This window comes from Mya arenaria, chromosome 14 (assembly GCF_026914265.1).
Source record: "Mya arenaria isolate MELC-2E11 chromosome 14, ASM2691426v1".
In the NCBI taxonomy this organism is placed as follows: domain Eukaryota; kingdom Metazoa; phylum Mollusca; class Bivalvia; order Myida; family Myidae; genus Mya; species Mya arenaria.
Genome location: NC_069135.1, coordinates 27,719,539 through 27,734,729, shown reverse-complemented (window position 1 = coordinate 27,734,729; position 15,191 = coordinate 27,719,539). Strand labels below are relative to the sequence as shown.

At 34.1% G+C, this 15,191-nt stretch overlaps 1 protein-coding gene across 7 annotated transcripts in view; it reads right to left on the bottom strand.

Annotated features, from left to right (window-relative positions):
- Nucleotides 1-979: 979 nt before the first annotated feature.
- The window catches only part of LOC128217046 (uncharacterized), a 67,205-nt gene continuing 52,993 nt past the window's right edge, over nt 980-15,191 (bottom strand). For all 7 annotated transcript variants that reach the window (XM_052923871.1, XM_052923866.1, XM_052923869.1 and 4 more), the window contains exons 5-10: nt 9,961-10,111; nt 8,946-9,084; nt 8,070-8,495; nt 7,355-7,531; nt 6,288-6,427; nt 980-5,741 (exon numbers count right to left, since the gene is read on the bottom strand). In XM_052923871.1, coding sequence (XP_052779831.1) covers nt 5,562-5,741; nt 6,288-6,427; nt 7,355-7,531; nt 8,070-8,495; nt 8,946-9,084; nt 9,961-10,111 — 1,213 coding nt within the window. In that variant the 3' untranslated portion in view covers nt 980-5,561. The remainder of the gene's footprint in view (nt 5,742-6,287; nt 6,428-7,354; nt 7,532-8,069; nt 8,496-8,945; nt 9,085-9,960; nt 10,112-15,191) is intronic.

Sequence of the window (15,191 nt, the reverse complement as noted above, 5' to 3'; positions counted from 1 at the left end):
CAATATTTACTGCTTTCCTTGTCTCTTCAGAAAATGATTCTTTCCCACAAAAAAAATTCCTATGAATTTAATATTTTTAGTTTTGAATTACTACAAATTTATCCCACTTTGTTCTGTTTGTCCTCTAATTAATATGGATTGCATTTCTTGAAATCATGAATGATGCTTGAAGGGATGTATGCTCCCCAAAGTTTATTAATGAACGGGGATTGTATAAATTGGAAAAAAATAAGTTCTATCAGACAGTCAATTGTGGGAAATCAGCAGATGAATACATTTTTTTATGTAACTATTTCAGTGAAATTATTGAGAGAATATGAAATAAATTATTTTACAATAATTGACCGCTGTTGCTTTGATTTTTAAACTATATTTTACAACTATTATGAAGCATGTTATATTAACTTATGCTTAGCAACTCTTCTTGGCACGAGGTTGCACAGGAGTGTTTTTTTCTTTCATGGGGGAAACCGGAGTACCCAGAGAAAACCCACTTCTCCTGCTTGGTGACCACAAACCAAACACATCCCCCAGGACCTCAGTTCAAGTGGACACAAAAAGAGAACGGACTTGTGTTTACAAGATAGAAGCTGCAAATATTGAGGACAATTACATATCCATGGCCTCACGTCAAAATACTGAAGCTTCAATTTCTTGTTTCAGTATTTTTTTATCACTAAAATTATAAAGGCAAGCTGCGTCTATTTGCAAAATGAATAATAAATGTTCTCATGAGAAAATAGTGTGGTATCATATGATTAAAATGTGGGACAATGATAAGACATCTTACAGATAAACAGAAATGCCGAACCTTCTCATTAGAAGTACAACAATTGTAACTTTGGCATTTTGTAAACAAAGCATGTGTGACCAAATTACCAAGAAAATACCAAAAACGTTGCTACTGGAGACTTGGGACTTTGTAGCTTCTGTGTTTTGAAGTGAGGCCATCAATATTCAAGAAACAAGAACACCAACATAAGACTAGGATATAGTTTATTGATATAACACCCCATGAATCTACATGCAACAGAGTCTAATAAGATGACACAATACTAAACCTTCATTTGTATGCCACTCTGTCTTGTCGTTAAAACACAAAACTCCAAGAAATATCAGCCAATTTTCATCATGGTGGGGACAAACCATTTGAGGTTATATAAAAATCCTGCAATGCATTAGGAGTTACAGATTGAATTTACCTCAAATGATCATTCACTTGATGTAATACTGAAATAATTCAATATCTTCATCCTTTGTATTTAATTTCTATTCATATATTTGGAGATTTCCTATTTGTTTAGATGACATTTATAATTTTATATTGCTCGTTTAATTTTGATGGAAAGCAATAAAAAATGTTTTGACAAGAGCAGATGAGAATTGGCAATTATAGTAACCATACTTCACAATACAACTTTTTGGTTTTCTTTGCTGAAACATTAGAAACTGTTGCATTCCTCTAATGATTACATAAAGTACAAAAAAACTACAAAAATGCTCTATAATCATGTACAAAATTAAATTCATGTATGCACAGAGAGTTGGCTTACAAAATCGTACAAGTACTGTTTCACAGTAGAGGTAAGATTATAATGAAAACACAATGAAGCAGCTTATCATAAAAGACAAGACACAGCAAGTTAAAAAATACCAAAAAGTACAATAATTGACATACCGTTTGAAGTTACTTTTCACTAAACTGTTATTGTTTCTAAAAATGATTAAACAATTCAATACAAATTTAATTAAATCGAGCTTTGCAGAATTATGATATTGTTTATTTCTTTATAAGCTCAATTATAAGCTGATGAAAAATGACAACAAATTATTTCAATCTTGATTTCAATTTTGGCACAAAGTGTTTTTTTCTTGTAAGCAGACTTCAATTAGATCCAGTTATTGATATCAATGAATTTAAAACTTGTGTAGATATTTTATACTTATGCCCACCAGTACAATTTGGCTGAATAATGAAACAAAATTACTTAAAATGTAAATATTTAATGAAATACCGCAATAAATGAACATGAAGCTAGCGACTTGAAAGATACTAATAGCAATAATGCACTGAGATTGCAAATGTATGGCAACAACAATATATCTACACCTTATGATAAATGATCATATCATATTCAAAAACATATACATGAAAATCAAACTTTTGTTTGTTCAAGCAAACATTTAGGCAATGAAAGGTCATACTTATTCTTTAACTGTGCCATCAAAATGCTTCTTTTGACTGAAATGTTCAATTGAGGACTTTCGAGAATATGTATTTTATGTACCTTTCGAATATTTGTGTATTTCACAAATATCCTTAAAATTAAATAAGTGTTTATGCCAGTGCAGTTGGTAAAATAACTTAAAATGTATCGAAACTGAGGTTCTTTAAACATGATCTTAAATGACACAAAGTGAATACATTAAGAAATAGTTTCTGTGCCCGCTACCCAAGTTATTGAACTCATACATAATCACGAGAGTTGTGGGTGCTTTAACCATTTTGTAGCATGTTGTTAAAGACAATGTTCATTTACTTGCGTGCTGTATGAGTAAACAGCTTCATAATTTATCTGCACAGTAGTTATTGAACAAATAAGCTCTGCCTACCTTATTATAATTTCCATTTCGCTATGGGAGATAATTTATAAACGAAACAAAGACACCATGGTACAAGCATGATTATGCAACTATTGTTTAGATATTGAATGATTATGCAACTATTGTTTAGATATTTCTTAAGTATGTTTTATATATAATTTTCTGAGTCAGCAAGCAAGTGCAAAAAAGCACTTCCTTGAAAATTCTTAAAACGAATCCAAAGGAACTAGAATCAAAGAACTGGAATAAGGATTCTATGCACATGCCCGTAAAATAATTTTAGATAATCTTCATTGGAAAAAATGTAATAAAATATAACCTGACACTACTATGCACATCCTATACTTTATATTCAACTCAATGAAAAACAAGCAATTCAACATATAACCAAACAAGTCCAAAGCTTAATGCCTTAATACACATTTGGTCCATTATAATCATGTCCACACTTTCAATATTCAGATAATATTCAGATCATACATACTGAATTAAAAATGTGAAATATCTGAAATATCTACAAAAGAAACATAAAATGATTCATATTACAAATGTGGTGATTAGAATACACAATGATATCCTTCTTTATTGCAAGTCACACATACAGGAAAAATATACACAGCTTTTTAAGGTGAAAAAGTACTGAATAATACATTAAATAATAAAGACTGTTGCAAAACATAAAACGCTTAAATGTCCGTGAAGCTAGTAGTAGCTAGGTTTTAATGATAGTCTATTCTGACAGTTACACAACTAATGCACCTATTTTTTTGGTTTCATGTAAAATGATGCACCTAATTTATTTAGTTATCTATTTTATGTAAAATGATGCACCTGATTCATTCTTTTCATGCAAAAATGATGCACCTACATTATGCACTGTTATGTAAAATGATGCACCTACATTATGCATTGTTATGTAAAATGATGCACCTACATTATGCATTGTTATGTAAAATGATGCACCTACATTATGCATTGTTATGTAAAATGATGCACCTACATTATGCACTGTTATGTAAAATGATGCACCTATATGATAAGTAGGCTCTTTATTATTAAAAAAAAAACACTAGAAAAAATTCAAAACAATCAATTCATGATTATAAAAATCAACATGATCTTTGGCTTCATATACATCTGCAAAAGCAGAATTGTAAAAGTGATTTGATTGTTGAGCTCTTTGTTACTATGAACAAGTTGACTAGAAAAATAGAAAGTAAAAAAAGTACAAATAGCTCACGAACTTAAGATCAATTAAACTTAGAAAGAAAATAAAGGAACATAAAATAATTTCAAAAATAAAACTGAGATCAAAAAGCAGAACAAAATACTGGCACATACAAAGAAAAATTATACAGACTAGAAAATGAATATTGAATTCGAAGTATGATCTGCACATGACCAGTAGATTTGATTGTGATATACTCTGTTAAGCAAAGAGTCATAGAGGCAATCACTGAAGATGATTATGATGATGACAAGGAGTTGAAAATGATTATTATGCACAAAATTGAAATGATTTAAATGTAAATACAATTAAAATATAATCATTATGTATTGATTAAGACTATTTTCAACAATATTTGACTAGTTTCATACTCATCGACTGCTTAAATACTATATATCATTAAAATACACAAGTACTAGTATATGAATACATGCATGGGTTAATAAGTCATAATATACAAATATCGAGAATAGAACCATAACATAAATACATGTATACTGTAAGGTATTGATAAAACTTACTTCTAATGTTAGTAACTCGACAGTCAAGCATATTATTGGTAACATTTCAGTCAGAAAGCCTTCTTTTTTGTGTTTGTCAAAACTACAACACTGATTTGTCCGAAAACCAACACGCAAGTTCTTGAACCCTTAAAACCTAGTAACTGACAAAAATCCCCTTATACTGATAACTATATACCTAGTACATAGTATATATATACAAGTGTGTTAGCATATTCAACATAACAATGATTCGCAATAGTACAAATATCTTAGACCCATTATCGTACCAGCTTCAACTAACATACTAATAACTTCAGTTTAACACATACTCTTTCACTCAAAACTTTAATGTAATTCCTTCATGGTACATCTTCACTTTCCAATACAGGCACACACATATGATCATACAGTAATGCTTACTTTTCAAACAACAAGAATCAATCATAATAACAAGAAGTCATTCTTAATGATAATTTTAAACACCATACAAGTATCAGAAACATACAATCAAACAATTCAGTTCTGCAACGGCCGCTAGTTATCTAAATTAAGTGCAAGAATTTATAAATATTTAGATAATACCTATACAATAACAAAGAATAAATCATGCAATTAAATCATGTTAAAATGAAACATACATTGAGTCAAGCATCCAAATATCTAATGAACATTGTAAGGCGTTCCACACGAACAGAGCACATAGTCCAATATATGAATTTCAGTAATCAGAAAATACATGGTATCATTCATAAAATGGCAAATAAGTTAACAAGTCCATTCTCACATATTATTATATTCATGTAACAAGCCTTCACTCACACAAATGCATGCTAAAACCAGTCTGACCAATAACAATTAAAGGATAATGTTAAATGACATTGCGTTATTGTGTTCCAAGCTCAAATCACACCAAAACAGAACTGCATCATCTTTTTTTAATCATGAAAACGAAATCCTTCACTTTAAAGAAATTTAATAAAGCGCTTTAAGTGATAAGATCCCTTAGGGATTAATTCACCGATATGCGGTGAAATCATGAATACATAATGAACACAATAAGATTAAAGTATCCAGAAACACTGTTCATGATGCATGTTGTGATAAAATTGCAAACATTTCATTTATCATCAACACATAGTACAAAATAAACCAATAATAAAACACCTATTCATAATGCTAAGATTCACTTATTCACATTTTTTAATCATCTAAGCCTAAGGAATATTCTAGAAGGCACCACAGGCAGCTGCACCCCCATCCATGGCCTCCATCCCAGACATGTCGACTGGAGCCTCAGCTGGTGCCTCCATTTCCTCCCCTCCAGCATCCCCCTGACCAGCCTCCACTTTGTCAGTATGGTCTGCATTGTTGTCTGCTGCTTCTGCTGCTTCTACTGCTTCCACAGCCTGGGGTTAATACAGAAGCAGGAAATAAATGTTATGCTCTATAGAAAACATTTTTCTTCTCTCTTTTTGGGGCTACATTTCATCTCCACAGCAACCCCTTGACTGGCACTCCTCTACAATTATTAAAGTCTTGCAATACATTTACCTAATTTTACAATGGCAACATTTCTACATGTACCAAGTGTCATGAACAATATCTTTTCTACATGTACCAAGTGTCATGAACAATATCTTTTCTACATGTACCAAGTGTCATGAACAATATCTTTTCTACATGTACCAAGTGTCATGAACAATATCTTTTCTACATGTACCAAGTGTCATGAACAATATCTTTTCATTTAGCAACATGTTTACCAAGATTATTTTGGAATATTTTAAACTTGGTTTTAGTTCCTGTTCAATGTTGTTGTTTTTTGCTCGTAATGGCCAATGTTGTAAATTGTGCCCAGGCTTTGACAAAATCCAAACATTTTTTTCAAAAACTTTTCTCTTCTATTAGTACTTAGTAAAATAAAAAAAAAACAGCAAATTTTCTGATCTTACCTCTGTTTCTGCCACAACATCAGCAACTGTTCCAATATGGCCAATACCAACGTCAATCCCGACAGCCACACAGCCAGCGCAGGCATTGGCACCGTATTCTTTCCTGATTGTCTCATTGGTCGGTGTGTCATAGTTGTAGCCTGCGAAAATATAAATGGATATGAGCAAGGGTGATATTCTCATATGATTCTAAATAGTAGGTGCACGAGATCCTATGCTTTACTGACATTACTTTATTGGTATTTTTATATCCAAAGCATGTACATACTAGTAATAGGCAATATGTTAAACCAACATTCAAAGGGAAGCAATCAGTGAACCATATTTTTCCTCTTTATTTGTAACAAAGGGCAAGGGAGAGTAACATTTCAGTATTACCTAATTTACTGTACAAATGGTCTCCCTTAAAGTACACTTTTGAAGCCAACAGTGAACTTTGATTTTCAGCTTATTTGTGACAATGGGCAAGGGAAAGTAACACTACAATATTACACTGTACACGTTGACTCCCTTAAACATGTACACTTTTAAAGTGGCTACACCATTTCAAAGGCTATAACCATGTCAAGGCAGATATGGCAGTTATTTCGAAAGGAACTGCGTACTCATGGATATGTAACTTCTGTACAAGTTTGATAGAGGTACAATCAAAACTGAAGACTTTTTTCACTTTCACCTTTGGCCAGTGCATACATACATGCATACATGAACTGTCATTTTGTTTTAAATGTTTAATGTTGTTTGAATAAAGCACTATAATAGCGAATTATTTGTCATTTATTAAACAATAATTAAACAAACAAGAACCATAAACAAAAGATCCCTCAAACTCAATGTATTGTATTGGTAACGTGTAACAGACATTGCAATCTTCATGACTTAACATTTCACATTATCTATCATTCGTGAATGCTGTCATTTTCTGAAAATTGTTAATCCAAAATATGGCTATTTCGAAATAATTTTTTGGGTCCCTACGATTTCTGAGTAACAGTGTTTAACTACAATGTATAAACATGGTGATGTTTTTTTCATATATTTAAATCACACAGGTTTACTATACCAACCTGAGGCTAAAATGAGGGCAAGGTCATATGTTGGAATGGCTGGAATCTCCTTCATCTTCTTGCTGGGAGTTGGGGGCTCAGACACCTTGGCTGGACTCTTTGGTGTCTTCAAAGGTGTCTCTTGGGGCTTCTCCTCGGGCGCAGCCGGGGCTTGGGCTCCTTCTGGTGCAGCTTCCCCTGTAAATTATAAGTGGCCATTTTTTTTATGAAATTGGTTAATGTCTAGCTGATCAATAAATTTCAGACTAAATTTCTACCATTTTTTTTTATTTTTCAAGATGCAATTTGTTAATTTTTCAAGGTCATATCTTGTGCAGTTTCTGCTTTAACACTATTAGCCAGAGGTTCATCTGTCTGACACTCATGATTCTAATACCTTCATTGATTATTTGTCTCGGCCTTTTGCAGGCATTATTACCAAAAAACAGAGCGTTATTTGAAATTCAATATGTTAATAGAGGCAGGAATGCTTACTAGAACAAGCTTTTAGTTTTAAAGCGATGCAGTATTGTCTACAGAGCGAGAACTGGAGCGTTTGATCCCCACCAGATGCACACAGCAATTTGTGAGGTCTGTTACATTTGGCGCCCAACTCAAATAACTTATATTGCATGATTAGCCACAAGGTCTTTCCGAATTGACCTTAGACTCCCAAATTTGAAGACGCATTTGAAAATGGAGAGAAAATCAAATCCTGCTATTATGCTGAACTCACCCTTATCGCCCTCCCCTTCTGCCTCTCCACTCTTCTTATCTGTTTCCCCTTCTCCTCCTTCCTCTTTCTTCTCTCCTTCCTTTGGCATAGATGGTTGTGGGGGAGGTGAGGCTGGTGGTGAATCCACTGTAATTGAAATGGGTTCTGGTGGTGGGGGCGGCAGGTATCTTGGTTGGCAAAGACTGTGCAAGAGGGCTACGGAAAATGCCAGTGCCAAATTTTCTGCCACTTCATTACTCTCACTGTTAATCTCAACAGTGCCAGTTCTCAAGTCAACGTGGGCGTCCTGTAGGTTGAATTTGTAGTTTTCCTGCTGGTAAGGCAGTGTAAGATGCTGCCAGGCCCCTGTGGCACACTTGTAGAAGGAGACGGACAATGTGCCAGGACTCCATGGAACCTCTTTCTTTGCTTTCTTGCCCTTGGTGGCTGAAGAACAAAGAATAAAACATGTCATTATGAAGGTTTATCAAATCAAAGAGCTGACATTAAAATAAGTGAAAGTGTAAGCAGATCTCAAATCCATATTGACACATATTTTTTTTATTGATGTTTATATTAAATAACAAAATGCGTTATCATCAACTTCATCTGATTTAAGTTTCTGACAAAGACTTCAATAACAAAATTTATCCTGGAATTTAATAATGGTTACAAATCTTAAACAATGCTAAATATATAATAATCTTTCTTAAAAGCTATCGCCTAAAAAGCTCTTCAAGCATTTAACATGTGCATTCGGTTTCAGTATTTCCCACTACCCATGAAAGATACACCAAAGATATTATTTGATCAATATTTTTTTCTGGAAAAACGATCACTAAAGATATCAATAGAGGTGACAGGTCCAAGCTCTAGACCGGTTTATAGCAATCTTACCTGCTATAGCTGGCTGGTGTTTTCGAAAACCAGTCCATTGGCCCCTTATGAGGCCCCAGTCACCAGTCTGGTTCTTGATGAGCAGTGCCCTCTGGCCCTCTTCTGGGTTAAGCGAAAATATTTTCTTGGAGTCAGATAGCTATAATAGATTAATATCATAATACAATTAAACATGGAATGGAAATAACACTTTAAAGCCCAGAAGCCAACCTGTAAATAGCTTCAGATTTTTTTTGCTTTTAATGGCAAATAGGACATGTGTACAGGGTTTAATGTGAATATCTTGAACAGATATTTAGATATTTCAAATGATATGTCATGCACAAACTTTAACCTTAGATATTTAGATATTTCAAATGATATGTCATGCACAAACTTTAACCTTGGCCCAAATTCAAAATTCTTTCAAGATATCCACATGAAACTTGGTAAACCAGGTAATAATTACAATACAATATGCAGTAAGGCCTATAACTCTGCCTAAAATGATTGTGAAGTGGTACCCCCTTTTACACTGAAAGAAGAGGAACAGAGGAGCATTGGAATATTCTGCCTTTGCTCTTGTTGTTGCTATTTCAGAGAAACCGAGGGCAAGTAAACTCACCTGCCAGGACAAAAAAAACCTGGTTTGAGCGCACCATATACGCTATAGAAGCTATCTGCCCCTTGAAGAAACTCAATAAGACAAATTGTAAATTTTTACCTGTGAAGAAAAAGGAATCTTGTCACAGCCAACCAGATGAGCAATTGAAGTAATCCGCTCTAAAAGAAACTTAATTTGACATAAGAGGAAGTAACTCTTACCTGTGAGGGAGGACGAATCAGATCCAATGAGGTGCATGACTGAAGTTAACTGCCCCTGGAAAACTATGACATGAAGGGAAGTATCTCTTACCTGAGAGAAGAGAGGGCTCTGGTCTGAGTCAACATAGAGACAACCATGATGGCAATTGTTGGCAAAAGTTATCTGCCTCTAAATGAAACTGAATATGACATAAAGGGAAGTAACTCCTACCTGTGAGGGGAGAGGAACTTGGTCAGAGCCAACCAAGTGACCCACAGCAGTTATCCGCCCTTGGAAGAACACCTGAACGGCGGACATCAGCAATGGAACACTGTGTAGGAGGCGGCATGAGAACGTCACTTGTCCAGTGTGGTTCACAAACCTGAAAATACAAGGAAATATGGATGTTATTTATACATATTTCACATGCAGGAAACTTAAAATAAACAGTCATCATTACAACTGCTTTCTGATACAAGTTAGTGATTCCTGACATTGAGTTTTCAACACAAACCATGCCATTGTTATGGATTCTTTAGTTGCCATTTCAACCTTTACAGAAGCATGTAGATTTGGTATTCAGGGGCTTTTAAAAGACTACTCAGGACTAGAGTGGGTGGAAGAAGCATAGAAACTCCAAACTGGCACTATTATTATGGAAACTTTCCAAACAATCAAATAGTTATATATCTTGTAACCACAACCTCTTCCAACAAAATGCCGGGCTTGGTCAAATTTATTGTTATATAAGTGAAACACATTTGTTTTTCTATTTCAATGCAGAGGGTTTTTTTAACAGTTTGAGTTTTAATACAGTAATTGTCATAAAACAATGAAAGAACCAAAATGAGAATATTACCTATCACTTTAATGACTTAGACAGAGTGGATTTATTTCATAATTACTGCAATAAATCTTAATTCTGTGAGAGACCTCAACACACAAGAGATGAAATCAACCATCTGCTGTCTCGGATTACGCCTATGAACTTTCAGCAAGATTAAGAAAAAATAAAGAAAAGGATTATCCAATTATGTTCAGACGTTTGTACCAGGTAAACTCAGGTATTTTGAAGCTCGTCAATCATTCTTATCTTTGGCAGGCAGCTACATTGACCCGGTATCACCAAACCTTTACACATGGTTTAGTTAATCTTAAGCTCTTCATGGAATTTGGTGCAAAGTGTAAATTGACTCTAATTTTCAGGTATTTTAAACTTCAGTTTAGTCTGGTATATTTTACAACATCTTGTTCATGTTCAAATGTAGACAATTAATATTTCCTACTTTAGTTGAGCATCTGCACCTTGATCTATTCCGGCGTGACTCCTCCCCATTACCAATTAGCGGCTCCACTATCAATTCCAACCCCTCCCACTTCTACCCAATTCTTGCATCTACCCATCACCATCATGATTTATAGTGGAAAATACATGTAGTTTTCAATATCAAGTTTGAGATCTATGTCCAATCACTAGAGGTCTTTAATATACCAAATATAATGGAGCATTTCCCTGTTCCATGTTCAATTCGGTTTCATCCATCAAAACTATGGGCATCTCATTTCAATAACAATACATTACAGTTCAAAAAACCCAACATACAACAGATACAGAAGCATGTCTCCAAGGAAATGTCTTACAATGAAAAATCCCTTCCTTTACAAAACACCAACTCCTAGATGGCATTCTACAATGTATGCCATATCTATAACCTCGGTAATCAATTTCACCCCCTGATCTTCGAGCATGAAATCCAAACAATCGAAAAACATAACGCCTAAAGAAGTCAATACCAGACAAATCATATTTCCTATCTCCAGAATATAAGAAACATTTACAGGCCTATCAAATTGCTGTGGGTTGATTTCTTTCTGAGTTTTTTTTCCCAACTGATATTGCCTGTTCGTTTACGTTTGGTGACACATAATTTAGAATAGGGGATGCAGAATTTAGTAGGTAAAGTATTAGCGATGCAGTACCTAGAATTTAAAGCTAGAAGGAATTAAGTTTAGGCAACAAACAGTACTGGCGAAGCAGAGTTCAGTATAGATGAAGCAGAGTTAAGTACAGGTGGAGTAGAGTTCAGTATTGGTGAAGCAAAGTTTAAGTATTGTTGAAGCAGAGTTAAGTACAGGTGAAGTAGAGTTCAGTATTGGTGAAGCAAAGTTTAAGTATTGTTGAAGCAGAGTTAAGTACAGGTGAAGTAGAGTTCAGTATTGGTGAAGCAAAGTTTAAGTATTGTTGAAGCAGAGTTAAGTACAGGTGAAGTAGAGTTCAGTATTGGTGAAGCAAAGTTTAAGTATTGTTGAAGCAGAGTTAAGTACAGGTGAAGTAGAGTTCAGTATTGGTGAAGCAAAGTTTAAGTATTGTTGAAGCAGAGTTAAGTACAGGTGAAGTAGAGTTCAGTATTGGTGAAGCAAAGTTCAGTATAGATGAAGCAGAGTTAAGTACAGGTGAAGTAGAGTTCAGTATTGGTGAAGCAAAGTTCAGTATAGATGAAGCAGAGTTAAGTACAGGTGAAGTAGAGTTCAGTATTGGTGAAGTGGAGTTTAGTATTAGTGAAGCGTAGTTTATTAGTTGTGAAGTGGAGTTCAGTATTGGTGAAGCGGAGTTCAGTATTGGTGAAGCGAAGTTCAGTATTGGTGAAGAATGATAGTACATGATAAGAGGAAGTGCAGTGTTCAGGAACCATGACTCTATTTCAGTTCATTACAGAGTTATTGACCTTTGTTACTTTTTCTTGTTTTAGTTACACGCAAATGTTTACTTTCTCAACCAGAATGAATTGCAAATGTCAGCTAAAATAAAACCCAAACAAGATATAAGGAATTTACAGCAGCCTGGCACACAGTTTTTGCCCTATTTCTATGAAATTATACATCACCAATTAGGTAATTTGCAGTATGCTGATATTTCAAAAACTAATAAGCAAGCCATCTCAGCAGCCAAGAGGCTGGTTTAATCATGCCCGGGTCATAAAGTTTTTTTTGTAAAATAATGAATATCACATAACGTAACTGGAAAGAGCATAAGACTAATTTGAAACAGACTTTCGTAGAACTTGTACCATTAAATGTATGTCAGTTATAATGGAATAGAAGTTATAGTTACAGCACCATTGCAGGAACTCAAATTGTTCAGATTTTACACCTTTAATGGACCAATTGTTCAATTAACAACTTTATTTACGGCATCGTTGTTGAACTATTGTTGTTAACTTTCAAACAGTTACTGCTCTGTAAGTTAATGGATACACTTGTGATACACTGTTTCGGCTGTTCTTGTTGATATTCAAATATATGAGCACATCTTCGAATAGTTTACCTTTGAAAGCTTACAACTTTGGGCCGATTTTTCAGAACTTTGTTCAAGTTAACAACGTTGTTCTCCTCATTGCTGTTAACTTTAAAATCATTATTGCTATGGAAGTCTAATGGATATACTTGTGATCTGCAGTATTTCTAACAAGATTTGAGACAAGTTTTTCAGTTGTACTTGTTAAATGCAAATACATGAGTGAGATTTCAAATCATTCATGTTTAAAAGTTAACAATGATCCTGTTGTTAACTTAATCAAAGTTCTTAACAATCAGCCCCTTGTGTAATTAATCCTAAACCTAAGAATCCCTGACAACTGTGCATTCTAATATTATTATGTTCATATCTGAAACATTTCTTTTGGAACAGCAACAGGTGTAAAACTTCCCTCAATATTACGTCATACTTTAACACTAAGCCATTTATCACTTGCCAAAATATTTTGATCAAGATGGTGATAGGCTTATCAGCATATTAAAAACATATTTAGAAAGATTGACCTGAATCTCTAATCAAACAGGGAAAAAGTGAAATATTACGAAAATTGAAGGCAAGTTACACAGAAAACTAATCATGTATTACACAATCTCTTTCTCCATGTTAGAAGTGATTATAATAAGTTTCACGAACTAAATAAACAGTTTGTTTTGCCCTCTTGAATATTTATGAAGAAAATATTGCTAAATCATAAAGCCGAAGTTTTTCACAAAAAGCAAACCTTTAAGAAATATTCTCAAAAAGGAAAAATAAAAAGCACAGCTAGTGCGAAGATTTCAAAAAGGCAAAGAAACGACTCAGCTTTTGAAAGGCTTTTGACAAAGCTTTTGCTAAAATTTGAGAGAAAGTGCAGCCTGAGCAACAAAAAAGATTTTATTTGCACAGGAAGAGTCTCTTATTCAAAGTCTGAAGGAAGTCAGACAAATCAATGAAATGTCTATGAACTTGATGGGAACTTATAGAAGGCTGGAGACTATCTTTATGGACCTTGATCTGAGTTGCTCTTTCTTTGGGAAGAATTGTGCTCATGTTGTATGAATTTATGGACTCTATGATTAATGTTCCACTCATGTGTACAATACAATGTATTATTCATGGTAACATAAACTTGTTATTTCTGAGAAATTTATTCCAATTTTGCCAGCTATTTATTATGCATGCCATAATCATATCGATGCTGTTTTACTGATTTCTTTTTTATACTGACTTATTTTAGAGACAAAAAAAGGAACAGTTCAGAATATCAATAACACCAAAAATGGACACCATTCCACCACTTATCTACTTTTCAAAGATAATTCATAAGTTACCTAAACATAAGTTTATGGCCAATGTGATTGGACTGACATCGTCATTTCAAAGCAAATAATATATTGCATACAACGTTTCAAGTGCAGGGGCAATTTTACTTAGCACTCTCTGGTACACACAGGCAAAAAGACCATTTGGGTTTATATCTCCCCACCACCAACCTAAATTTGCAAATATGATTATTATCGAAATCAGGAATAAATTTATTAACATTGAAGGCTTAAAAAGGAGAAACTCCTTTAATTGTTAACAACTCACCCAAGTACAATATAATAACTTTGCACAATGCTTCAAATCCCCCCCCCCCTCACCTTATGAGAATATCTTTACCAGTTCTGAAACTTCAAGATTCACCTTACAACACAACCTTCATCAAAACAAAGTGTCACCATGCAGCCAATGACATGACTGGAAATTTGGCATTACTAGTTCAAACTGCAAGGTTCACCTTATAACACAATCTTCATCAATACAAAGTGTCACCATGCAGCCAATGACATGAGTGGAAATTTGGCATTACTAGTTCAAATTGCAAGGTTCACTTTATAACACAATCTTCATCAATACAAAGTGTCACCATGCAGCCAATGACATGAGTGGAAATTTGGCATTACTAGTTCAAACTGCAAGGTTCACCTTATAACACAATCTTCATCGATACAAAGTGTCACCATGCAGCCAATGACATGACTGGAAATTTGGCATTACTAGTTCAAATTGCAAGGTTCACTTTATAACACAATCTTCATCAATACAAAGTGTCACAATGCAGCCAATGACATGAGTGGAAATTTGGCATTTCATGCTCAGAACTGCATGGTACACCTTACAACAC